Source organism: Geotrypetes seraphini, chromosome 2, assembly GCF_902459505.1.
Source record: "Geotrypetes seraphini chromosome 2, aGeoSer1.1, whole genome shotgun sequence".
In the NCBI taxonomy this organism is placed as follows: Eukaryota; Metazoa; Chordata; class Amphibia; order Gymnophiona; family Dermophiidae; genus Geotrypetes; species Geotrypetes seraphini.
Genome location: NC_047085.1, coordinates 46,123,134 through 46,148,505, shown reverse-complemented (window position 1 = coordinate 46,148,505; position 25,372 = coordinate 46,123,134). Strand labels below are relative to the sequence as shown.

Genomic DNA, 25,372 nt, shown 5'->3' with positions numbered 1-25,372 from the left:
AAAAAACAAATATGCAAATTTTTAAAATAATTTTTTGTGTGTTCTCTCAGGGTTTCCGCAGCTGGCATTGTTGCAGGTATCTGGGTCTCGCTGGGCCGGAATGGGATGATTTATTGCGGCATTTTATCACGGAATGTTTCATCACAGCTGCGATGAAATGGCCATGACAGCTGCAATGAATCATGCCTTTCTCCCCTCCGCTAGTGCCTCTCCTCGTGCTGATGCCACTTTTCCTTCCCCCCCTACCAGTACCTCTCCTCTCTGCCCCCTCTCCCCTTGCTGGTGCCTCTCCTCCTCCCCTCCCACTGATGCCTGTCCACCAATGCCGGTGCCTCTCCTCCCTCCCCCTGCCAATGCCTTTCCTCTCTACCCCCCACCAGTGCTTCTCCTCCTCTCCGCCCCCCCCCCTTGCTGGTGCCTCTCATCCTCTCTCCCCCCATGCATACCTCTTGACGTTCGCTGGTGCAAGTAGCATCTTCCACCCCCTGCTCTGCTGGCCTTGGCTTTCTTCTGATGCTACTTAATAGTTGCGGGCCCAGGACGTGACATCAGAGGGGAGCCGAGCAGGAGGTAGAAGATGTTGCTCGCGCCAGCAAACTTTTCAAGCGGTAAGCGGGGCGCTCCTACCATGGGGGGATGCGGGTGGAAGTCTTATTTTGGGGTGGGGTGGGGGCATAGCCCCCCCCCAGAGTTCAGGTGCTGCTGTGGACGATTCATTGTGGTCAATTCAGCGATGATACGGCCATGCTGATTCAACCGTGATAAATCATCCTAGACCCTACTGGACTTGGTGGACCCTTCAGTCTTTCCCAGTATGGCAATTCTTAAGTTCTTAATTATCTTGTTCTTATTTTTTTCTGCAGTCAGAACAAGTATCAGTAACTTTAAAAGAAAGACGGGAGGTAATACAGCAATAATGTACACGTATCAGAACAAAAATAAAAGCGCCAGCACGTATCAGCAAAAAGAACAATAGCCGCAGATGTGTGCTGGCGCTTTCTTTTTCTTTGGGCATGTGCACAAGAAGCCATAGTTATAACTGAACCTGTGTGGCATGTGTTTGGCAGGCTCCTCACCCACCCCAAATTAACCCAGATGTTCTGTGTGTATGAAACTTTTAGTTTTCTGCATGGCTTGGTTTTATGTTTGTGGTAGATTCTGTGTGCTCAGACTTTGGCACATAGCTCTGCCATGTGGCTTTCTATATGAACCCTAGAGAGGAGAAAGAGCAAAATGGGGAGGGAGGGAGGGGGTGACAGAGGAAAGGGAAATGAGAATCTTGGGGAAAAGTAGAAGGGGGGAAGGAGCAGAGTGCAGATAGTGTCCTCAGCGCTAGGCCAATCGAGCACGCACGTGGGAGCAGCGAGAGGGTGCTTGCATGGTGAGAGGGCAGAGAGGCTGTCTTAGCACTGAGAGACGCAGGAGGCACATAGCAGTGGCGAGAGGAGCGGAGAGCATACAGAGAGGCGGAGGAAGGGGCGGAGAATGTGCAGAGAGGCGGAGTAAGGGGCGGAGAGCATACAGTGAGGCAGAGGAGGCGGAGAAAGGGAGCGGAGTGGAGCAGAGTGCATACGGACAGGCGGAGAGGCTGAGAAAGGGAGCGGAAAGCAGCGGAGAACACACGGGAGATGGAGGAGGCAGAGCAGGGGAGCGGAGAGGAGCACTGAACTCGCCAGGGGCAGAGGAGGAGGCGGACGGGATGCGGTGGTAACTCCGCCCACCCCCCGACGTCACAGCCGATCTCCCCCCATAAAAGGGGTCAAGCCAACAAGGTGTCCTCAGCGCTAGGCCAGCCGAGCAAGCACGTGGGAGCAGCGAGAGGGTGCTTGCAGGGTGAGAGGGCAGAGAGGCTGTCTTAGCGCTGAGAGATGCAGGAGGCACATAGCAGCGGCGAGAGGAGCGGAGAGCATACAGAGAGGCGGAGGAAGGGGCGGAGAGTGTGCAGAGAGGCGGAGGAAGGGGTGGAGAGCATACAGTGAGGCGGAGAAAGGGAGCGGAGAGGAGCAGAGTGCATACGGTGAGGCGGAGAGGCAGAGAAAGGGAGCGGAAAGCAGCGGAGAACGCAGGGGAGTGGAGAGGAGCACTGAACTCACCAGGGGCATAGGAGGAGGTGGACGGGACACAGTGGTAACTCCGCCCACCCCCCGATGTCACAGCCGATCTCCCCCCATAAAAGGGGTCGAGCCAATGGCACCTTAGCGAGAGCGCCTTTACGAAGGGCCTCAAGAAGAGCATCAAGGAAGGGCTATCAACTTTAGCCGGTCTCTTAACCTCTACAACTAGCTAATTAAACATTTAACTTCAGTCTTTCTTCAATCTTTCTTTCTTCCAAGTTTTTCAACTCTCTACTTCTACCTAACCTAACCCTTTCACACTTAACAGGCGGACCACACAAATCACTCTATCCTCAAACCATTTTAACAGGCAGACCACACTATCCTCTAACATTTAAATCAGACTGTCCTCTCTAGCACACTAACAAGCAGGCAACCTTAACTGACAATCAACTAACTACTCTATCCCTCTGACCAAGAACTAACTAACTAACCTTACCCCTCCAACCCCTCCAACCTTGACACCTTCTGACCAACACCTACCAGCCCCCATCCTGACAAATATCTTTAAAAAAATAAAAAAAAAAACAACAAAAAACCCCCAAACTTGTTGTAAATGGCAGGCAGAACTAGAAGCAGCAAGACTTCGATCAAGACAGACAGTTCAGACGCCGAAAGCACCGAGGGGATGGCTACGGTCTTCGTGCAGATGGAAGGGAAGCCAGGACGGAGGGCTGAGGTCTCTGTACAGACCGAAGCCATCCCCTCAAAGATGTCTTCAGTCTACACACAGACGGAACCAATGGATCAGCCAGATGAAAGCCTTCTGCTAGAGCTGAGGAGCCTGAGAGAGGAGGTTCAACGCTTAAGAAGCATCCGTGACGACGAGACCTTCATCGACGGGGTCATCCAGGAGCTGTCTCAGATCGCCAAACAGGAACCTGACAAAACCATCCTAGAGACACCCAAAGCTTCCAAACCTGCAAACTTGAATCCAACCGTCGGAATTCAGGAAGTTACTGGAGGCACTGATTCCTGGCAGCTGGTGACTTCCTCCACAGGAAAACGCAGAAGACCTTATTCTGTTTCTTTCTCTCACATATAGGGCAGCTCTACATCGACACCACAAATCACCCTTAGAAACAGATACCAGCTGCTACAGGAGGGTCCTGACAACGAGGTACAGGAAGTTGTTCAGCAGACGGTCCCAGTTCCGGAGTCAACAGGTCGGCCCAACCCCAAGAAGCGCAGAGTGGTGGTCATTGGGGATTCGCTGCTAAGGGGCACCGAGGGACCAATTTGTAGACCAGACCTGCAATCAAGAGAGGTCTGCTGTTTGCCAGGGGCCAGGATCTGGGATGTAACCGCTTACCTGGACAGACTCATCAAGCCCCGAGATCACTTCCCCATGATGCTCATCCACATCGGAACCAAAGACACTGCCAAGAGCACCCCGGAGAGCATACCCGAAGACTTCAGAGCCCTGGGTGAGAAGCTAAAGAGGATGGATGCGCAGGTGGTCTTCTCGATCCGCCCAGTGCGGGGCAAGGGCAGTGCCAGTCCGGAGGGTGAACAACTGGCTGCAGGGATGGTGCAAGGGGATGAACTTTGGGTTCCTGCACCATGGAGAGGCACTGCAGGGACCAGATGGGTTACACCTGACCTGAAGAGGGAAGAACGTCCTTGGACACCGCCTAGCCCGCCTACTTCACAGGGCTTTAAATTAGGTAAGTTGGGGGAGGGTACGGGCACAAACAACATACCTGACGAGCTAAGTTGTCAATACTTTTTTGAGACTGAGGTAAGTAAACACTTTCATTCTGGGTCACATAATTCTGGGTCACATTGTAATTCTGGGTCTAGGGGGAGTACACATTGCAATTCTGGGTCTAGGGGGGTGTACACATTGTAATTCTGGGTCCAGCGAGAGTACACACATTGCAAATTGTACTAAAGGAGTTTAAGTAGCCCAAGCGGAAATATCCCCACAGGGTACACACATTTCCAAGTCTGGGATAGGAGCACACTGTAGTTCTGAGTCTGGGGAGTCCGGGACAGGTACATACTGTAGCTCTGGGTTTAGGGAGAGTACGAGATGCAAATAATGCTAAAGGTGTCCTAGTTGCTAAAGCAGGAAGGTCCCCACTGAGACGTAACATACACACAACATGGAGGGCTATGTACGTCAACGCCCATAGTCTGGGAAACAAGATCCTGGAATTGGAAACAGAAATGAGAAATGCCGACCTGGATGTGGTGGCGATATCTGAGACCTGGCTCACGGACTCCAACGGGTGGGACATGGTCATACCGGGTTACAACTTGCTTCGCCGGGACAGGGAGGGCAAAATGGGAGGAGGTGTAGCATTATATACTAAAGATGGCATTAGGGTCACCAGAATCACAGATGTACAGTACACTGGGGAATCCTTTTGGGTAAATTTGGCCAGAGGGAAGGACAAATGCCTGTATCTTGGTGTAGTATACAGACCCCCAAGACAACAGGATGATCTAGATATGGAATTAATCGGAGATATAGAAAATATCACCTTGCGTGGGGACACAGTATTGTTAGGTGACTTCAACATGCCTGATGTGGATTGGGTCACACTTTCCTCTGCTTCCGGCAGCAGCAGGAAGCTATTAAACTCCTTGAAAGGAGCAAGACTCAGGCAACTAGTGTTGGAACCAACAAGGGATCAGGCAATACTGGACCTGATACTTACCAATGGAGAAAGTGTCACAGAGGTCTCGGTGGGCGAAACATTGGCCTCCAGTGACCACAACATGGTATGGTTCAATCTCAGGAAAGGTTTCACTAAATCTAGAAACATAGAAACATAGAAAGATGACGGCAGATAAGGGCTATAGCCCATCAAGTCTGCCCACACTATTTACCCACCCTCTTAAGTCTACTGACCCCCTAAAGTATAATTGTAATTATACTGTCACTCTACTGACCCGCTCATTCAAGTCCTAGTGACCCTATCCCTTAGCATGACCTCGTAGGGATCCCACATAGGTATCCCATTTGTTCTTGAAGTCTAGGATGCTGCGTGCCTCGACCACCTGCACTGGAAGCTTGTTCCAATGCTCAATCACTCTCTCCTTGAAGAAGTACTTCCTGGCGTCTCCACGAAATTTCCCTCCCTTGAGTTTGAGCGGATGTCCTCTTGTGGTCGAGGGTCCCTTGAGAAGAAAGATATCATCTTCCACCTCGATCCGTCCCATGATGTACTTAAATGTCTCAATCATGTCTCCCCTCTCCCTACGCTATTCGAGAGTGTAGAGCTGCAATTTGCTCAGTCTTTCTTCGTACGGGAGACCCTTTAGCCCCGAGACCATCCTGGTGGCCATCCGCTGAACCGATTCAATTCTGAGCACATCCTTACGGTAATGTGGCCTCCAGAATTGCACACAGTATTCCAGATGAGGTCTCACCATGGCTCTGTACAATGGCATCATGACTTCAGGTTTCCTGTTGACGAAGCTTCTCTTGATACAACCTATCATCTGCCGTGCTTTAGATGAAGCCTTCTCCACTTGAGTGGCTGCTTTCATGTCAGCACTGATGATTACTCCTAAGTCTCGTTCTGCCGTAGTCCTGGTTAAAGTTTCTCCATTAAGGGTGTAAGTTCTGCAAGGATTTCCGTTACCGAGATGCATGACCTTACATTTCTTGGCGTTGAAGCCCAGCTGCCAGTTCAAGGACCAACTTTCTAAAGTATGCAGGTCTTGCTCCATAGCATCCTGTAGATTATAGCCGTTTACTATATTGCATAGTTTGGCGTCATCAGCGAATAAGGTTACTTTGCCTTGAAGCCCTTGAGTCAGATCCCCAATGAATATGTTGAAGAGGAGTGGGCCCAGGACTGAACCCTGTGGCACTCCGCTAGTCACCTCCGACATTTTAGAGAGGGTACCGTTAACCACCACCCTCTGAAGTCTGCCACTAAGCCAATCTTTAACCCATGCAGTTAGAGTCTCTCCTAATCCCATCGATTTCATCTTGTTCAGCAGCCTGCGGTGTGGGACGCTGTCAAACGCTTTGCTGAAGTCCAGGTACACAATGTCCAAGGACTCTCCTGAGTCCAGTCTTCTTGTTACCCAGTCAAAGAAGCTGATTAGATTGGACTGGCATGACCTACCCTTGGTGAATCCATGTTGGCTGGGATCCCAGAGATCTTCCTCATTCAGGATCGTATCTAATTTATACTTAATTAGTGTTTCCATGAGTTTACACACTATTGAGGTGAGGCTTACCGGTCTATAGTTCGCAGCCTCAGCCTTGCAACCCTTTTTATGTAGAGGAACGACGTTGGCTGTTTTCCAGTCTAACGGAACTTTCCCCGTACTTAGTGAGAGATTGAAGAGCACTGCCAACGGTTCCGCCAGAACATCTCTCAATTCTCTGAGCACTCTTGGGTGTAAATTGTCCGGTCCCATGGCCTTGTTTACCTTTAGCCTTGCCAGTTCGTTGTAGACATCCCCAGGTGTGAACACAAAATTCTGAAACGGGTCATCCACGTCTTGTTTTATCATCATCTGTGGTCCGTGTCCCGGTGCTTCGCAGGTGAAGACTGAGCAGAAATATTCATTTAGTAGTTCTGCTTTTTCTGAATCTGCCATCGCGTAGTTTCCGTCCGGTTGTCTAAGGCGTACTATACCGTCTGTGTTCCTTTTCCTATCGCTGATATACCTAAAGAAGGATTTGTCCCCTTTTTAATGTTTTTTGCCAGAGTTTCTTCCACTCGAAGTTTGGCCTCCCTAACTGCTGTTTTAACCGCTGCAGATCTGGTCTTATATTCTACTTTAGTTTCTCTTCTCTGCGTACGTTTGTAGGAAAGAAATGTTTTTTTCTTCTCCTTAATGAGGTGCGAGATCTCTTCAGTGAACCATTGGGGTTTGTTGTTTCTTTGTCGTTTATCTACTGATTTTATGTAGCGATTAGTTGCTTCGTGTATGGATGATTTCAGGTACGACCACATAGTTTCAAGTTTGTTTCAAGTTTATTAGGTGACTTGATTAATCGCTTAATCAGGATTTCTAAGCGATGTACACTTTAAAATTCACATTTGTTTAGGGGACAATACAATACGTACAAATACTTAAATAGGGCTAATTTACATTAAATTAACATTACTAAACAGTGGGTAAGGAGGGAAGAAATACAATTCTTAAAGTAAAGAGAAGACATTAAGGGAAAATACAAAGGGGTAATAATTAACAAAAGTATAGCAAAGTTAAATAAGACAATAAAGTAGTAAAATTAAGTTGCGAAGGCATCTTTGAAAAGGAAGGTTTTTAACTCATTTTTAAATTTCCCAAACTCCTTCTCCTCCCGTAAAAAAATAGGGAGGGCGTTCCAAGTCTGCGGTGCAGTACAAGAAAAGATAAATTGTCGTCTCGTATTAATAATTTTTAGTGAGGGAATAGATAATAAATTTTGTTCACTAGATCGTAAAATTCTCTTTGCAGTATATGGAATTAGAAACCTAAATAAAAATGCAGGGGTCTTGTTATATAGGGTTTTAAAAATAATTATACATAATTTATAAGTAATTCTGTGAATGACTGGTAGCCAATGAGCATTTTTGAGAAGTGGTGTTACATGATCAAATTTTTTAGACTTGGTTATTAATTTAATTGATGCATTTTGTATAATTTGTAATCGTTTTATTTCGTGTAACGCAATTCCTTTAAATAAAGGAATTTCCACATTGCCGGTCTCTGCTTGGTCCTGCAGCGTCTGATGAACGAAATCTCCCATGCGTGCGAAGTCGGTGCCCCGGAATTTGAGCACCTTTGTTTTTGTAATTGATTTAGGGGACCCTTTCCCAAGGTTGAACCATACCATGTTATGGTCGCTGGAGGCTAGCGTATCTCCTACCGAGACCTCTGAGACGCTTTCCCCGTTGGTGAGTACCAGGTCTAGGATCGCCTGGGCCCTACTGGGCTCCTTTACCATCTGTCTGAGATGTACTCCTTTTGTGGAGGTCAAAAGCCTCCTGCTGCTGCTGGTTGTTGCTGAAAATGTGTTCCAGTCTGCATCAAGCATGTTGAAGTCCCCTAGCAGGACAGTGTCGCCCCGTAGAGTTATATTCTCTATGTCTTTAATTAATTCTGCGTCCATGTCTTCCGGTTGTCTTGGAGGTCTGTATACCACACCAAGATACAGGCATTTTTTGCCACCTCTTGCCAGGTTTACCCAGAGGGACTCCCCGGTATACTTGACATCAGTGATCCTGGTGGTTTTGATGTCCTCTTTAATGTATAGTGCTACCCCTCCACCTAACCTGCCTCTCTGTCCTGACGAAGTAGATTGTACCCAGGTATAGCCATATCCCACCCATGTGTGTCCGTGAACCAAGTCTCGGATATTGCCACCACGTCCAGGTTGGCATCCCTTATTTCAGTTTCCAGTTCTAGAATTTTATTGCCTAAACTGTGTGCATTAACATACATGGCCCTCCACACTTTGTGTTTGTGTTTGCTGAGTCCCTGTAAGGCTATTCCTGACTGAGTCTGTGTGGCTCCTATAGAACTGTTTGCAAATTGGGTCCTTACTTCGGAAACAGAGTGTCGACTCGTCCCATCAGGATAGTTCCTTTCCACACCAGTATATGAGTAGGTCCCCCCCCCCAACTTACCTAGTTTAAAGCCCTGCGAAGCAGGCGGGCTAGTCGGTGTCCGAAGATGTTCTTACCTCTGCTGGTCAAATGGAGTCCGTCTGGTCCCTGTAGTCCCTGTAGCGCCTCTCTATGATCCAGGAATCCGAAGTTCATATCTCGACACCATCCTTGTAGCCATTCGTTCGTTCTCAGGATGCATTCATCTCTGGCTCTTCCCTTGCCTCTAACTGGGAGGATTGATGAGAAGACTACCTGCACACTTGTCTGCTTCAGCCTCTCACCCAAGGCTCCGAAGTCTCTGGTGATTGTCTCCGGGGTGTTCCTGGCAGTGTCATTCATACCTAAATGGATAAGAAGCATAGGAAAATGGTCACGAGGTGTAAGTAGTTTACCCAGGCTGGTGGTGATGTCCCATATTTTGGCTCCAGGCAGACAGCAAACCTCTCTTGAGTGTGCATCCGGTCTGCAGATTGGTCCCTCGGTGCCCCTCAGCATGGAGTCCCCAATGACTATAACTCTGCGCTTCTTCCGTTGTGGAGGGGGAAGTCGGTCAGCAGATGGGGTTGTGTGTTGGGCCTGCTCCTGTTCTTCGAGTTCTTCGTGCTGGGCCTGCTCCTGTACCTTGTCGGCAGCTTCTTCCTGAAGAATCTGAAATCTATTCTTCAGGACGAGTTGAGGGGTTGATGTAGGGTTGGCCTGTTGGGAAGAAAAAGAAGAAGAGGATGAAGAGATTGAAAAAGGGGGGGGGGGATTTTCTATGTTTACCTGTGGAAGAGGTCACCAACTGCCAGGTGTCATTGCCGCCAGCCATTTCCTGTATCCCAAATGTTGGCTTCAAAGCTGATGATTTGGGTGTCTCGAGAATGGACTTGTCGAGGGTCTGCTCTGTAATTTGGGACAACTCCTGAACGACTCCGTCGATGTAGGCTTCATCCTCTCGGATGCTTCTCAGGCGAACCACCTCCTCCCTGAGGCTCCATAGTTCCTGCATGAGGGCTCCATCCAGCTGAGCAGCCTCCTCTGTCTGCGTGGAGACTGTAGTGTAGTGTCGGGGGGTGGATTTGGTCTGCACGGAGACCTCTGTCCGCCGTCCTGAGTCCTCCTCCCTTCGTACGCCGTCCGTGATCTCTTTCAGGGTCCCCATGGTGGCTGGAATGCTGGATTTGATTGTAGCCTTGGCGCTTCTAGTCCTCCCTGCCATTTCCAAGTTGTGAATTAGGTCTGCCTGTCAGTAATTAGAAAAAGAAAAGAGAGTTAGAAAGATCCTACTGAGGGCTAGTGTGAGATTATGAAAGATTTGAGTGTCTGAGAGAATAAGAAGTTAAGAGCTGAAGGTATCTGAAGGGTTGGCTGAGTGTGAGTTAGCTCGGCGGGCAGCTAGCTAAAAGAATAGAGAGAGAAGAGGAGAATGGGAACAGAAGAAAAATTTTTTTTTTTTAAAGTTAGAAGTTTAGGATTCGCTGCTGGGCTCCTTCGCAGGCTCCTTCGCAAAGGCGCTCTCGCTAAGGCGAGCGCCTTTGCCGCTCCCCTTCGCTGCGCGCTGAATGGCCGCGCGCCGTTGGCACCCCCCCTCTTAAGGGGGAGTCCGGGCGCTGATCTTCCTGGTGTCGCGGCTGGTGACGCGGGTGGGTGGAGCTAACTCTCGCCGCTACCCGCTCCTCACCGCCGCTCTTCTCCTCTCCCGGCTACCTCGCTGCCTTGAAGCCGCTGCTTCCTTCTCCTGCCACGCGGCTGCAGTGGCTTCCTTCGCGCCGGCTCCCTTCTTTTAAGGGGGAGTCCGGGCGCTGATCTTCCTGGTGTCGTGGCTGGTGACGCGGGTGGGCGGAGCTAACTCTCGCCGCTACCCGCTCCTCACCGCCGCTCTTCTCCTCTCCCGGCTACCTCGCTGCCTTGAAGCCGCTGCTTCCTTCTCCTGCCACGCGGCTGCAGGAGAAGGACACTACCACACTGACCAAGGTCCTCAGATTCAAGGACACAAACTTCCAAGACATGGGAGACTTCGTTCACCAGGCGCTACAAAGCCAAGCAGAAACAGATAACGTGGAAAAAATGTGGTCGACTTTGAAAGCCACCATTCAGGAAGCAACAAACTGCTATGTTAAATCAGTAAGTAAACGGCGAAGGAACAATAAGCCACAGTGATTCTCTACGGAGATTTCGGACCTCATCAAGGAGAAGAAAAAAGCATTCATCTCTTACAAACAATCAGGGAAACTGGACTCTAGAATAGACTATCTGGCCAAGTCAAAAGCCGTCAAAACAGCAGTTAGGGAGGCCAAATTCTGCATGGAGGAGTCTCTAGCAAAGAACATCCAGAAAGGAGACAAATCCTTCTTCAAGTATATCAGTGATAGAAATAAGAACTCAGGTGGGATAGTACGTCTCAGAAAACCAGACGGCGACTATGTAGAAACGGACTCGGAAAAAGCCTGACTGTTAAATGAATACTTCTGCTCAGTCTTCACCCGCGAGGTGCCGGGACTCAGCCCTCAGCTACAAACAACGGTTGAATCAGTTGACCCATTTAGTAAATTCAAGTTTACACCCAGTAGTGTCTACTGCGAGCTGTCAAAGCTCAAGGTTAACAAGGCAATGGGGCCTGACAACCTACACCCCAGGGTGCTGGGGTGTAGGTTGTGTGATGTCTTGGCGGAACCGCTATCCGCGCTCTTCAATATCTCCCTTAGTACAGGTAACGTACCGATGGACTGGAAGACAGCTAATGTCATTCCACTCCACAAGAAAGGTTCCAAGATGGAGATGGCAAACTACAGACCAGTGAGTCTCACATCAATAGTGAGCAAACTAATGGAAACTCTAATCAAACGTCAATTGGATACGATCATGAACGAGGAGAATCTACGGGATCCCCGACAACATGGATTTACTAAGGGGAGATCCTGCCAATCCAACCTGATCAGCTTCTTTGACTGGGTGACGAGGAAGCTGGATGTTGGGGAGTCCCTGGACATCGTTTACCTGGACTTCAGCAAAGCATTCGAAAGCGTACCACACCGCAGGTTGCTGAGCAAGATGAGTTCTATGGGATTGGGCGACACATTGACGAAATGGATTGGGAACTGGCTTCGAGGTAGGCTTCAGAGGGTAGTGGTAAATGGCATCCCCTCCAAAACAACGGAGGTGATCAGTGGAGTGCCTCAGGGCTCCGTCCTGGGCCCGATCCTGTTCAACATCTATATAAGAGACTTGGCGGAAGGGCTCCGAGGTAAAATAACATTATTCGCCGATGACGCCAAACTAAGCAATGTAGTGGGCAAAAGCACATCAGACAGTAATTCAGTGCCCGACAACATGATGCACGACCTACTTCTACTGGAGCGCTGGTCTAGGTCCTGGCAACTCAGCTTCAATGCCAAAAAATGCAAAGTCATGCACCTGGGCAGTCAAAATCCATGCAGGACTTACACCCTTAATGGCGAGATCCTAACAAGAACTGAAGCAGAACGAGATTTAGGGGTGATCGTCAGTGAAGACATGAAGACTGCCAATCAAGTGGAGCAAGCTTCCTCCAAAGCAAAGCAAATCATACGTTGCATACGCAGGAGTTTCGTCAGCCGTAAACCTGAAGTCATTATGCCATTGTATAGATCCATGGTGAGACCTCACCTAGAGTACTGTGTGCAATTCTGGAGGCCGCATTACCGTAAGGATGTGCTGAGGATAGTCTTTTCAGAGAATGGCCACCCGGATGGTCTCAGGACTCAAGGACCTCCCTTACGAGGAGCGGCTAGAGAAGTTACAGCTCTACTCACTCGAGGAATGCAGAGAGAGGGGAGACATGATCGAGACGTTCAAGTATCTCACGGGCCGCATCGAGGTCAAAGAAGATATCTTCTTTTTCAAGGGTCCCACGGCAACAAGGGGGCATCCGTGGAAAATCAGGGGCGGGAAACTGCACAGTGACACCAGGAAATTCTTTTTCACTGAAAGGGTGGTTGATCGCTGGAATAGTCTTTCACTTCAGGTCATTGAGGCCAGCAGCGTGCCTGATTTTAAGGCCAAATGGGATAGGCATGTGGGATCTATTCACAGTGACAGGTAGAGGAGGGTCATTGGGGTGGGCAGTAGGGGAGGGTCATTGGGGTGGGCAGACTAAATGGGTCGTGGCCCTTATCTGCCATCTATTTCTATGTTTCTATGTAACACAAAACTCAAAAGATCATCAGATCAATAACTATAACTTGTGATGCTTAAATGCAGCCCTAGCAGCGGGAAAGTGAAGCTGATGCCGGATATACTTTATGGTCTTTGTCCCGTATATGGCAATATAGATCAGGACAGGCTGGAATTAGCTTTAAGCGACTCCAGCACTCGGTAATGTGGTTGATGCCGGACAGACTTCTATTGTGTGTGACCTGTATATTATGGCAAGACGGATTAGGAGCAAGTATGCTAATTATATACCAGTCATATCTTCCGAGTCTAGGTTTTATCATGGGGGGCAGAGGGGGGAGGACATCTTATACAAATCTTCCGGATTCTTAAACAGACTTTGTAACCCCCCACATTATACTTAAAACTGAACTTTTTCCCTAAAAAACAGGCAAAAAGTTTGGTTTCAAGTATAAGGAGGGGGGTTACAACCCCCCAAACCCCCCACAACGCCAGCGCGATGTCTGTTAAGTAAAATAGGGTGGTTCCCCACCAACACCCCCCGCAGGAACCCTTTAAAATAGTGCTTTTCTTCGGCGCGCCGTCAACCTTGCGCTCAGTTGTCTGCACGCCGTTGTCTCGCGCGATTTTGTCTATGAACCGTGAAAAAATTCCATAACATAAATAAATGTTCTCAATCATAAACCAATGCTTTCATTCATTCTTTAAATTCTTAAATCCCCAAAATTGATTGTGTCTTCAAATTGTGAATCCTCTGCAATCATTTGTAGTGATATGACTTTTCATTCGTTATGAAAAAATAAACACGATTTTGCACAGAATACAGAGGAACAGAAGAATCATTCCAACTCCTAATGTGTACCAATCAAGGTTGTAATCGGTGTCATAGTGAGGGTAGGAAGCACCCGGGAAGGTGGTGCTCCCAGCGCCCTCCTCTCTACCCCGCCACTCCTTCAATGCCAACTCCCCTGCGTCCTCCTCCCCCCGCTTCTTCCACGCCACACTTGTGTCCTCCCTTCCCACCCCTAAACCTCTTAAAATCTTTGCCAGCATGAGTAGCTTCTCCAATCTGCTGCTCGCACTGGCTTTCCCTCTGATGTCACTTCCTGGCCCTGCAACTCGGAAGTGATTTCAGAGGGAGCCAGGCCAATGCGAGGAGCAGGCTAGAGTAGTTGCACTGGCAAAAATTTTAAAGAGGTACAAGGGGGTGGAGAAGGGAAGGCGAGAGCATGGTATAGGGGGGTGGAGAGGTGCTGGTGCCTCCACCAAGATGGCGCAAGGGCGGTCTACACCCCTTCCCCCCCCTTACTACGCCACTGGTTGTAATCCTTGTCTTAAAACTAAGTGCTCCTTTTACTGAGGTGCGCTAGCGTTTTTAGCGCATGCACAAAATTACCAAACACTAAACTGCACGCTACACTTCTAGAATAACGCCAGTTCAATTCTGGCGTTAAGGTCTAGCACGTGCGGCAATTTAACATGAGCTATTCCGCACTTTAAGGCCCTAACGCAGCTTAGTAAAAGGAGCCCTAAAAAATGGTACTTTTACTTATTATGACAGGGGTTGCCATACAGCAAATTACGAAAAATTGGAAAAACGGATTGGTTGAGCTATAGTTTTTGGTGGAGTTCGTTGTGCCACATCTTTAAAATGGAACGAGTACTTTCTATACAGTAGGGGCATTTTAGGAAATTTGAGGATGTTTGGGGGCCATTAACAAATTACTGTATAGAATGAATATTGTTTTTTCCCTTTATACACTTCCAGGATGGGGAGGGGGGAGAGATATGTTAAGTTATGTTTTCTTAGGTTTAAAACACAATTGAGGGTATATGGGGAGGGGATATTTTATTTGTATTAATTTTTGATGGAATATTAAGTGATTGTATTTTATATTGCACTTATTGAAAGATTTAAAAATGAATAAAGAATTAAAAAAAAAAAACCACCCCAAAACATGTTGGTACTTTTACAACGATATTTCCAAAATTCTGTGCTCCTTACTCCACGATACTTCTAATGTGCTGTGTCTTTCACGTCAAAAATCCCAACAGCGGCCCTTCTGTTTCGCTTCAAAAAACCTCTGCCGGGGTCTCAAAACTTTTTCCACTTTTCCACTAGCAAACTGCTTCATCAATCTCTTCAAAATGGCCCATAATGAATGAAGAGTCCTATCGCTACAAATGATTGGAGAGGATTCACAATTCGAAGACACATAATGAAACACAATCCGTGTTGGGGGATTTAAAAATGAGAACATTGATTTATGTTGTGGTGTTTTTTCACAGACCTATGATGACATTTGCTCCATTGGATTTCTTGTAAATCAAAGCGCTAAATAAGTGAGGTCTTGGTTTTCTCCACATTTTTTAAAATCTCCTTTATGAGTTTTGTGTATTATTTCTGGAATGGATGAGTGATCCTTGAACAATTTTATAGCAGTATGTTATTGTAAAGTGTGTATTAGAGATTCATAAAAGTCAATGCTCATTATAACATAATGTTTCCCTTTAGCTTCTCAACATGCTGGCTCTTGAATCAACTTCTGTGTGCAATATGGCATCCTTTGCCACTTCTGTTATGTAAAGCCACAGATAGAAAATTGACTTTCAGTCATCACCCGAGGTCTGCTATTTCCTCTGATAGACTTAGGGCTCCTTTTACTAAGCTGCGTTAACGGCTTTAGTGAGCGCTAGATGCCAACGCCAGGATTGAGCTGGCATTAGTTCTTGGCACGTAGCACGGGGTTAGCCGCGTGCAGTAAAAACGCTAACGCACCTTAGTAAAAAGGAGCCCTTAGTTCTGAAAGAACACCAAAACCAGGAGAAATGCGGTGAACAGCGACTACAACAGAGCTTCCCAAACTGTGGGTCAGGAGGGACCCCACATGGGGGTCACGACTTAGGTGGACTTTCCATAGGTGCCTCATTATTCTGCACTTCCAGGTGGTTCCAGATTGTAATCATGGGGTCACAACCAGAAAAAGACTGGAACGCTGTGAGCTACAGTATCGCCTACAACTTTTTGCTGCCGTCTGTTTCTAAGGGCTCCTTTTATGAAGCCGCGTTAGTGGCTTTATCGCACGCAACTTTTTAGCGTGCGCTAAGCCCCGCGCTAGCCGAAAAACTACCGCCTGCTCAGGAGGAGGCGGTAGCAGCTAGCGCGGCTGGAAAATTAACGTGTGCTATTACATGCGTTAAACCGCTAACGCGGTTTCGTAAAAGGAGCCCTAAGTTTCTAAACAAACCATTCATAACCATTAATGGTTAACTTAATAAAAGCATGGTTGTTACTACTACAAATTCATGTATAATTTTATGATAATCCCAAATCGGTAAGGTTTGCTTTACTGCTGTACTCGATGGATTTTTCCCATATATCTTTATGTTTAAGATATATATTATGCTTGGTTTTCTTTGATATTTTATTACAAATTAAATAATTGTCGGTACAATATTTTTAACCTATGTTTTTTCTTCATTCATGTTGGTCATCACACAGCATAGACATGTTAGAAATACAAGTGGCACAGATTTCAAATGTCCTCTTCCTTCCCTTTCCCCGCCCTTCTACTTTGCAGTGAGATCCCAGAACATTTATTTCTAAAATGCCCCGACAAAAAAAATTGGAACAATAGCCTGGATGTCACAGGAATCATTGGTCAATGCAAATTTTATTAAGTCAAATATCCAAATTTAAAGACATTAGCACTCAATGTATCTGAAGTGCAAAAAAATACTAATTGCTCATGAAAATAGCACCGTATACCATAAAAATGGAAACATATATTGGGCCCAACATGGTCTGTGTTTTGGCTTTCTTTGCCTTTGTCAGGGGTTCTAATATGTCGCCTTCATATATGACTTAAGATGCAAACAATGAGCAACATGACTGATATTGTACTATGAAGCCAAAGTGTGTGACTTTCAATAAAGATAAAACCATCTTAAAATGTGAGGAGGCACACCCTACACCACTGGACTGACCATATTAGGACCCCTGACGAAGGCAAAGAACGCTGAAACACGGACCATGTTGGGTCCAATATATGTTTCCATTTTTATGGTATACAGTGCTATTTTCATGAGCAATTGGTATTTTTTGCAATTCAGATACATTGAGGCCTTCTTTTACTAAACCGCGATAGTGGTTTTCAGCACAGGGAGCCACGCTGAATGACCTGTGTTGCTCCTCACGGTCACAGAGTTCCTATGAGCGTTGGGAGCCGCGCGGGTCATTTAGCGCGGCTCCCTGCGCTAAAAAACGCTATCACGGTTTAGTAAAAAGGAATGTGAGTGCTGATGACTTTAAATTTGGATATTTGACTTAATAAAATTTGCATTGACCAACGATTCCTGTGACAGCCAGAGACTATTGTTCCTTTTTGTTTTGTCTTGCCATCTGATTCCCCAAGACTTGTATTTCTCAACTCGGTCCTGGAGTACCCCCCTTGCCAGTCAGGTTTTCAGGATATCCATAAGGAATATGCATGAAAGAAATTTGCATACAATGGAGGCACTATATGCAAATCAAGTTTATGCATATTCATTCTGGATCCTGAAAACCAGACTGTCAAGGGGGAACTCCAGGACCGAGTTGAGAAACACTGCCCTAGACCAGTGGTTCTCAAACCTGTCCTGGGGTACCCCCAGCCAGTTGGGTTTTCAGGATATCCCTAATGAATAGGCATTTATTAAATAACAATGGGATTTATAATGCCTATTCAATAGCTCTCATATATTAAAACATCATTTCATACACCATAAAGAGCTATACATCTATTCCCCATTCAACCAATCAAAATTTATTTCTTACTTATAATTTCCCATAAACCACCAAAATTTCATATGATTTCATATAAACCACAATTGTACATTTGAAGATTTTGAAGTTCAACAGATGGACAATGATACAAGTTTGATATGAACTTTTATTGGGTGGGGTGGATAGTTAGATACATTTATTAGACATATTTATGTACAATTGGGTTTATATGAAATCATATGAAATTTTGGTGATTTATGGGAAATTATAAGTAAGAAATAAATTTTGATTGGTTGAATGGGGAATAGATGTATAGCTCTTTAAGGTGTATGAAATAATGAAAAGGCATGAGAGAGATTTGCATATGCAAATCTGTCATTCACTAGGCACTGTTTATAAAATTGCACCTAGTGGTGTCTAAGCGTTCTGAAATGCTAGTAGGCATCAAAACCTTAGGTACACTCCCATTTATGGCCTAAATGAGTACGCCTAAGTTAAACCACACCCAAACTCTGCCCAGAATCCGCCCCTAACCCTGCCTACTTTCTAGTAATGATAGGTGCCTACCAGATCATTTTTTTAAAATTATTTTTTTACGGCATTTTCAATTATCGGTGCCATTCAGCCAAATTGGTTAGACTCGGAACTTGAATACAGATAGACCATATGCATATTCACACTGTGGTAATCCTAAAAAACTCAGCTGAGTTGCAGTCCCCAAAGATTGCTTTTGGGGCCCATGGGAAGACTTGAGAATTAGATTTAGTTATGTGTGTTACCATGTATAGAATGACACGGTGACAAAATTCATCACTGTTCCCGTCCCCGCGGATTACCGCGGGAAATAATCCCATGTCGTTTTTAGTGTCTATTTCAACCTCAATCCTTCTACACCAGCATTCTTCAAAGCAAAGCTTGAGGGTCAGTGGTTGTGGCCATTCATACTCTGATTCTTATGTGAGCCAAGGATAATGAAGCTATTGTGACATCACTGATGTGATTGGCTCTTAGGCACTGGTGGAATGAGGCATTATGACATCACAATATCTGCTCTGGATACCAGAGACTGTCATTCTGTAGTGTCTGTTTCAACCTCAGTCCTTCTACACCAGCATTCTTCAAAGCAAAGCTTGAGGGTCAGTGGTTGTGGCCATTCATACCCTGATTCTTCCCTCTCTCCTTAAAGAATAACATGAAGATGGTTTCCCGCGGTTATCTGCGGGGACGGTGATGAATTTTGTCACCGTGTCATTCTCTATTACCATGCGCTAATGCTTTTTAACATGTACTATCAGTAAATAGGCCGCAATGCATAAAATGTAACCTGTGATAAGTAATGCATATTAATTCATGTTAATGTATGGTTCCTAATAGCGCCTTTTCATAAATCTGGGCCTAAAACCTATGCCTTACTATACTTTTCCTGCAAGCATCATCTTTCTTTAAGCTGAGGTAGTCTAGATGAGCTGTAACCAATTGTCTTTACAAGGAGCTCCTACTTTGTCTACCAATCTTTTTTTTTTTAAGGGGGAAAAGACCACTGTATGACATTAGTGTGCTCTGAAAGTTTCCTTTTCCATACAATGCTTTCTTTCTACTTCCGCAGTGCTAAAGAAGTCGGTGACTCCCGATGAACTTTTGACTCCAGGGGCCCCATACTTGAGGAAGACTCTTACAGTATGTTGATTGCTTCACGTACGGCACATGATATGCACTTCCGTTGGCAGTCGGGAAAAGATAAGACTAAATGTACTGGCTATTTTAAATTATTATCAGGGACTGTTTTGAGAAGCTTTCTGGAACAGTCCTGGCTTGCCTGCTCCTCACTTCTGTAGAATTAACATAGAAAATGAGGCAGGTAACGACCATATGGTCCATCTAGTTTGCCTAACCTTGCGTTGAGCGGTGGCGTGACCGGCACCGACTGTTTGGGGAGGCCTGAGATTTAATGTGGGTTAGTCTAGATGTTGGCACCACTTCCAGATTTTCTTTCCTTCCCCACCCTTTTTACTAAGCTGCGGTAGAGGCTTCTATCGTGACCCAAAGCAGTAAATGCTCCGATGCTCTTAGAATTCCGATGAGCGTTCTACCATGGCTTAGTAAAAGAGGGCCTTTGTCTGTTCTATTGCTGCTTACTGGTTGGGCTAGATTTCAGAATGGAGGGGCCAAGGCCCACCCCTTGCCACACCCCTGGTATAAATATCACTGTACTACACGGTGTTGAGTAAAAATTGCAATCCGTTAATATCTTTACTTTTAGCCCTTGAAGCAGTGTTGCCCTCGGCCAGTGTTTCCCAAATCAATCCTGGGGTACCCCCTTGCCAGCCAGGTTTTCAGGATATTCACGATGATTGTGCATGACATAGATTTTCATACATGGAGACTGTGTATGCAGATTGATCTCGTGCGTATTCATTGTGGATATCCTGAAAACCTGACTGGCAAGGGAGTACTCCAGGTCAATAATAACTCTTTCACATATGTGGCCAACAGCGTGCCTGATTTTAAGGCCAAATGGGATCGACACGTGGGTTCTATTCGCAAAGTAAAGGCAGGGGAGGGTCATTAGGGTGGGCAGACTGGATGGGCCTTGGCCCTTATCTGCCGTCGATTTCTATGTTTCTATGTGGTGCAAAGTCTGAAAGTACCAGATGGCACGGGCCCTACAAAAAAGTGCAGGGAAGGAAAAAGGCTCAGAAACGGGCCCTCCCACCTCCACAATGGTGGTTTAAAGGTGATTGAGCAATAACCTCATTGGCATTAAAAGAAAACCTTTTCTGTTGATTGAAAAAAAGCTCTGTGCTGTGCGGTGAAAACTCTGAAAAAAGATAGATGAAACAAATCAACTTATCTTCAATTGATCGGTACACCAATGGTGGCAAGTGTTTCACAATTCTGCTGCCTCAGGATGTAATGAAACCGATCAAACTTTAAAGCGGGACACAACTAGTGTGTCTCCCTGCAGGACTAGCTTGGGATACACTGCCCTGGACCATCTCTGCCCAATCAGATGTTATGGTGCTGGATATTTTCATTCTGGTCAACTGCACGAAGATCAATATATTCAAACAATTTGACTGGGTAACTTTTCCCCTGTCTCTGCAGGAACTCAATTTCTCCATCCCGTTCGCATGAGTTTTGTCACTGCCCCTGCCCCATTCTTGTAAGTTCTGCCTTATCTGCACAAGCCTCGGATACTTATGATTTTAAAGTGTTTGTGGCTTGTGCAGATGAGGATGGAGCTTGCTGGAACGGGGCAGGGACAGGAAAATAATTCTCCGGGATGGGACAGGAAAACGAGTTCCCGTGGGGACGGGGACAAATGTGTCCCCGCGTCATTCTCTATTGTAAAGCAACTGCCACACAAGCTGGTAAACATGACAACTTATCCAGGTCAAATATAGCTGTTTGTTTTTTTTTGTTTTTTAAAAGGGGGAGCGAGGCATGCCAGATCATGGTATACTTTAACTGTATAGCTACGGAATATACCGTATTTTCACCCATATACCGCGCACCCGTGTAAAATGCGCACACAGGTATAGCGCGCGGGGAACACAAATTTATGTAAAAAAAGTTTAATATAGCACGCACACGCATATACTGCGCATGCTAAAACCTCCTCCCGCCTACTCTGAACCGGCATCCTCCCCCCAGCTCGCGTCACCCCCCCCCCCCGCGATCCTACATCCCCCCCAGCACCACAAAGACAACTCTTACCCGATTGGGCACCGGCACCGGCACCAATGCACAGGATGTGCCAGTGCCCGAAGATCCTCCCTCGTTGGGTTGGGCTGGGCTGGGCTGGGTGTGAGAGAGATCCTCCTTCTTCCTGTGCCGGGCTGGACTAGGCTTTGAGCATTTGCGCATGCTCAAAGCCTTCTGGTCTCGCTCTCTCCGAGATTATCAGCCCAGCCCAACCCAACGAGGGAGGATCTTCGGGCACTGGCACATCCTGTGCATTGGTACTGGTGCCGGTGCCAGTGCCCAATCAGGTAAGAGTTGTCTTTGCGGTGCTGGGGGGGATGTAGGATCGCAGGGGAGGGGGGAGTGACGCAAGCGGGGGGGATGATGCTGGTTCGCAGGGGGAATGCCGGATTTGAATGAAAAAAAAAATGTGTACAACGCGCTCACACGTATAACGCACATGGTTATGCACGGTTTGTAAAATCGTGTATAACAAGCGCGTTATATGCGTGAAAAAACGGTAGTTTATGGTTTATTCAGATTTGCTATACTGCCTTTCTTGACAGGCAAGTCAAAGAATTTACAATGCAATAGAAAAGAAATAGAGCTCCATTTGTCTGATTGGATAGAATAACAGATATAATAGATTCTAAGAAAGGCAGTAACATCATTACAGAAGCTCATAAATTATACCTCGTATACTATTATTCAAGCTCTCACATAGAACCGTTGTTGTAGAATCTCATGTAAACGGCTCTGAACCGACTATGAAGCGGTACAGAAGCTTTCATTAAACAATAAACAGTACATTTAGAAACATAGAAACATAGAAAGATGACGGCAGAAAAGGGCTACAGCCCATCAAGTCTGCCCACTCTTCTGACCCACCCCATCAAGTCTGAGTGCTAATGACCCAGTTCCCTAGCTCGACCCCCGTAGGGATCCCACGTGGATGTCCCATTTATTTTTAAAGTCGAGTACACTGGTGGCCTTGACCACTTGCACCGGAAGTTTGTTCCACTGATCCACCACCCTTTCTGTAAAGAAATACTTCCTGGTGTCACCATTAAATTTCCCTCCTCTGAGTTTGAACGGGTGCCCCCTTGTGACCGAGGGTCCCTTGGGGAAGAATATATCGCTTTCCGCCTCGACACGACCTGTGATGTACTTAAATGTCTCAATCATGTCTCCCCTTTCTCTACGTTCCTCAAGAGAGTAGAGCTGCAGTTTGTCCAGTCTTTCCTCGTATGGGAGATTCTTGAGTCCGGAGACCATTCTAGTGGCCATTCGCTGGACTGATTCAGCTCGAAGCACATCTTTTTTGTAGTGCGGTCTCCAAAATTGCACACAGTATTCCAGGTGAGGTCTCACCATGGTTCTGTAGAGCGGCATTATGACTTCAGGTTTGCGGCTGATGAAGCCTCTATTGATGCATCCCAACATTTGCCTTGCCTTGGATGAGGCCTGCTCCACTTGTCTGGCAGCCTTCATGTCTGCGCTGACGATTACTCCCAAGTCCCGTTCTTCTGAAGTCCTAGCTAGTGTTTTTCCGTTCAAGGTGTAAGTTTTGCATGGGTTTCCGCAGCCGAGATGCATGACCTTACATTTCTTTGCGTTGAAGCCCAGCTGCCATGTCGAGGACCAGTTTTCCAACGTGATCAGATCTTGCGTCATACTATCCTTAAGATTGTTTTCACTTACTATATTATACAGTTTGGCGTCATCGGCGAACAGTGTTACTTTACCCTGAAGCCCTTGGGTCAAGTCTCTTATGAATATGTTGAAAAGGGATGGTCCCAGGACCGAGCCCTGCGGCACTCCGCTAGTCACCTCCGATGTCTCAGAGAGGGTGCCGTTGACCACCACCCTCTGAAGTCTTCCACTCAGCCAATCATTTACCTATGCAGTTAGCTTCTCGCCTAGACCCATCGACTTCATCTTGTTTAATAGTCTGCGGTGCGGGACACTGTCAAACGCTTTGCTGAAATCCAAGTACACTATGTCCAGAGACTCTCCCAGGTCTAGCTTTCCCGTTACCCAATCGAAGAAGCTAATAAGATTGGATTGGCATGACCTACCCCTAGTGAATCCATGTTGACGGGGATCCCTTAGGTCTCCCTCATCCAAAATCGTGTCTAATTTACCTTTGAGTAGAGTTTCCATGAGTTTACACACAATTGATGTGAGACTCACTGGTCGGTAATTTGCAGTCTCTGCTCTGCATCCCTTTTTGTGCAGAGGAACGACGTTAGCTGTTTTCCAGTCCAGGGGGACTCTCCCTGTACTTAGGGAGAGATTGAAGAGCATGGCTAACGGTTTCGCTAGAACATTGCATAACTCTCTGAGCACTCGTGGGTGTAAATTGTCCGGCCCCATGGCTTTGTTCACCTTGAGTCTTGACAGTTCTCTGTAAACATCAGCAGTTGTGAACTCAAAATTCTGAAATGGTTCTTCCATGCTTTGCTTTGTTTCCAACTGTGGCCCGTGTCCTGGTGCCTCACAGGTAAAGACAGAGCAGAAGTAATCATTCAGCAGTTTAGCTTTATCTGAATCTGTTTCCACATAACTCCCGTCTGGCGTTCTAAGGCGTACTATACCATTTGTGTTCTTCTTCCTCTCGCTAATGTACCTGAAGAAGGATTTGTCCCCTTTTGTAATATTCTTCGCTAGAGTTTCTTCCATTCGAAGTTTGGCCTCCCTGACTGCTGTTTTGACCGCTGCGGACTTTGTCTTGTATTCAATGTTCGCTTCTTTCTCCCCGGTGCGTTTGTATGAGAGAAATGCTCTTTTCTTCTCCTTGACGCGGTACGAGACCTCATCAGTGAACCATTTGGGTCTCTTGTTTCTTTGTTGTTTATTTACCGATTTAATGTAGCGGACAGTTGCCTCCTGAATGGTCGATTTCAAGGTTGACCACATAGCTTCCATATTATCGGTCACTTCTTGAACCTGTAGTGTCTGATGAATGAAATCTCCCATGCGTTCGAAGTCAGCGCCCCGGAAATTGAGTACCCTTGTTCTTGTATGGGATCTAGGGAAGCCTTTCCTAAGGTTAAACCATACCATGTTATGGTCACTGGTGGCTAGCGTTTCTCCCACCGAGACCTCCGAGACACTTTCCCCGTTCGTAAGTACCAGGTCCAGGATGGCCTGGGCCCTAGTAGGCTCTAGCACCATTTGTTTGAGCTGTACTCCCTTCATGGACGCTAATATCCTCCTGCTGTCACAATTTGTCGCTGAGAGTGTGTTCCAGTCTACATCAGGCATATTGAAGTCACCTAATAGAACAACATCCCCCCGCAAGGTGATATTCTCAATGTCTTCAATTAAATCTGCGTCTTTGTCCTCCGATTGTCTAGGAGGTCTGTATACCACACCGAGGTACAGGCATTTTTCTCGGCCCCTGGCCAGGTTTACCCAGATGGATTCCCCAGTATACTTAACATCCGTGATCCTGGTTTTCTTGATGTGCTCTTTGATGTAAAGTGCTACCCCTCCTCCTAGCTTACCCTCTCTGTCTTGGCGAAGCAGGTTGTATCCCGGTATAGTCACATCCCACCCATGAGAGTCCGTGAACCATGTTTCGGACACAGCCACCATGTCTAAGTCTGCATTAACCATTTGTTTCCAGTTCTAGAAGTTTGTTCCCTAGGCTGTGTGCGTTAACGTACATAGCTCTCCACTCTTGGTGTTTACTGAGCTCCTGATGAGTTAAAGTGTCTCCTAGCGAATCTTTTGTAGTAAGGGTACTTACCTCGGACTTGGAAGCGGAGTTTTGGTTCGCCACCTCAGGATTGTTACTTACTGTTCTGGTGTAAAAGTGGGTACCCACCCCCAACTTACCTAGCTTAAAGCCCTTCGAAGTAGGCAGGCTAGTCGGTGTCCGAAGACGTTCTTACCTCTGTTGGTCAGGTGGAGTCCGTCTGGTCCCTGTAGTCCCTGTAGTGTTAATAGATTTGAAACTTTAGGAACAATAGTCTCACCGGGCATCACAGGTCCCTCAACCATTGAAAATCTCATAGAAATAAGCCTTCAAGGCCGCCCTAAACTTTTATATGTTATCTTGGCCTGAAGTGGAGGAAGTTGTGCACTTCACAGTGACA

The 25,372-nt window shown here is 46.6% G+C and overlaps 1 protein-coding gene across 6 annotated transcripts in view; it reads left to right on the top strand.

Moving 5' to 3' along the window:
* DEPTOR (DEP domain containing MTOR interacting protein) overlaps window positions 1-25,372 on the top strand; it is a 111,900-nt gene that overhangs the window by 56,739 nt on the left and 29,789 nt on the right. For 5 of the 6 annotated variants that reach the window (XM_033933071.1, XM_033933073.1, XM_033933070.1 and 2 more), the window contains exon 8: window positions 19,192-19,262. In XM_033933071.1, the coding sequence (XP_033788962.1) occupies window positions 19,192-19,262 (71 nt within the window). Of the gene's footprint in view, window positions 1-19,191; window positions 19,335-25,372 lie in introns of all 6 variants that reach the window. The other variant, XR_004538278.1, reaches the window with a different exon arrangement.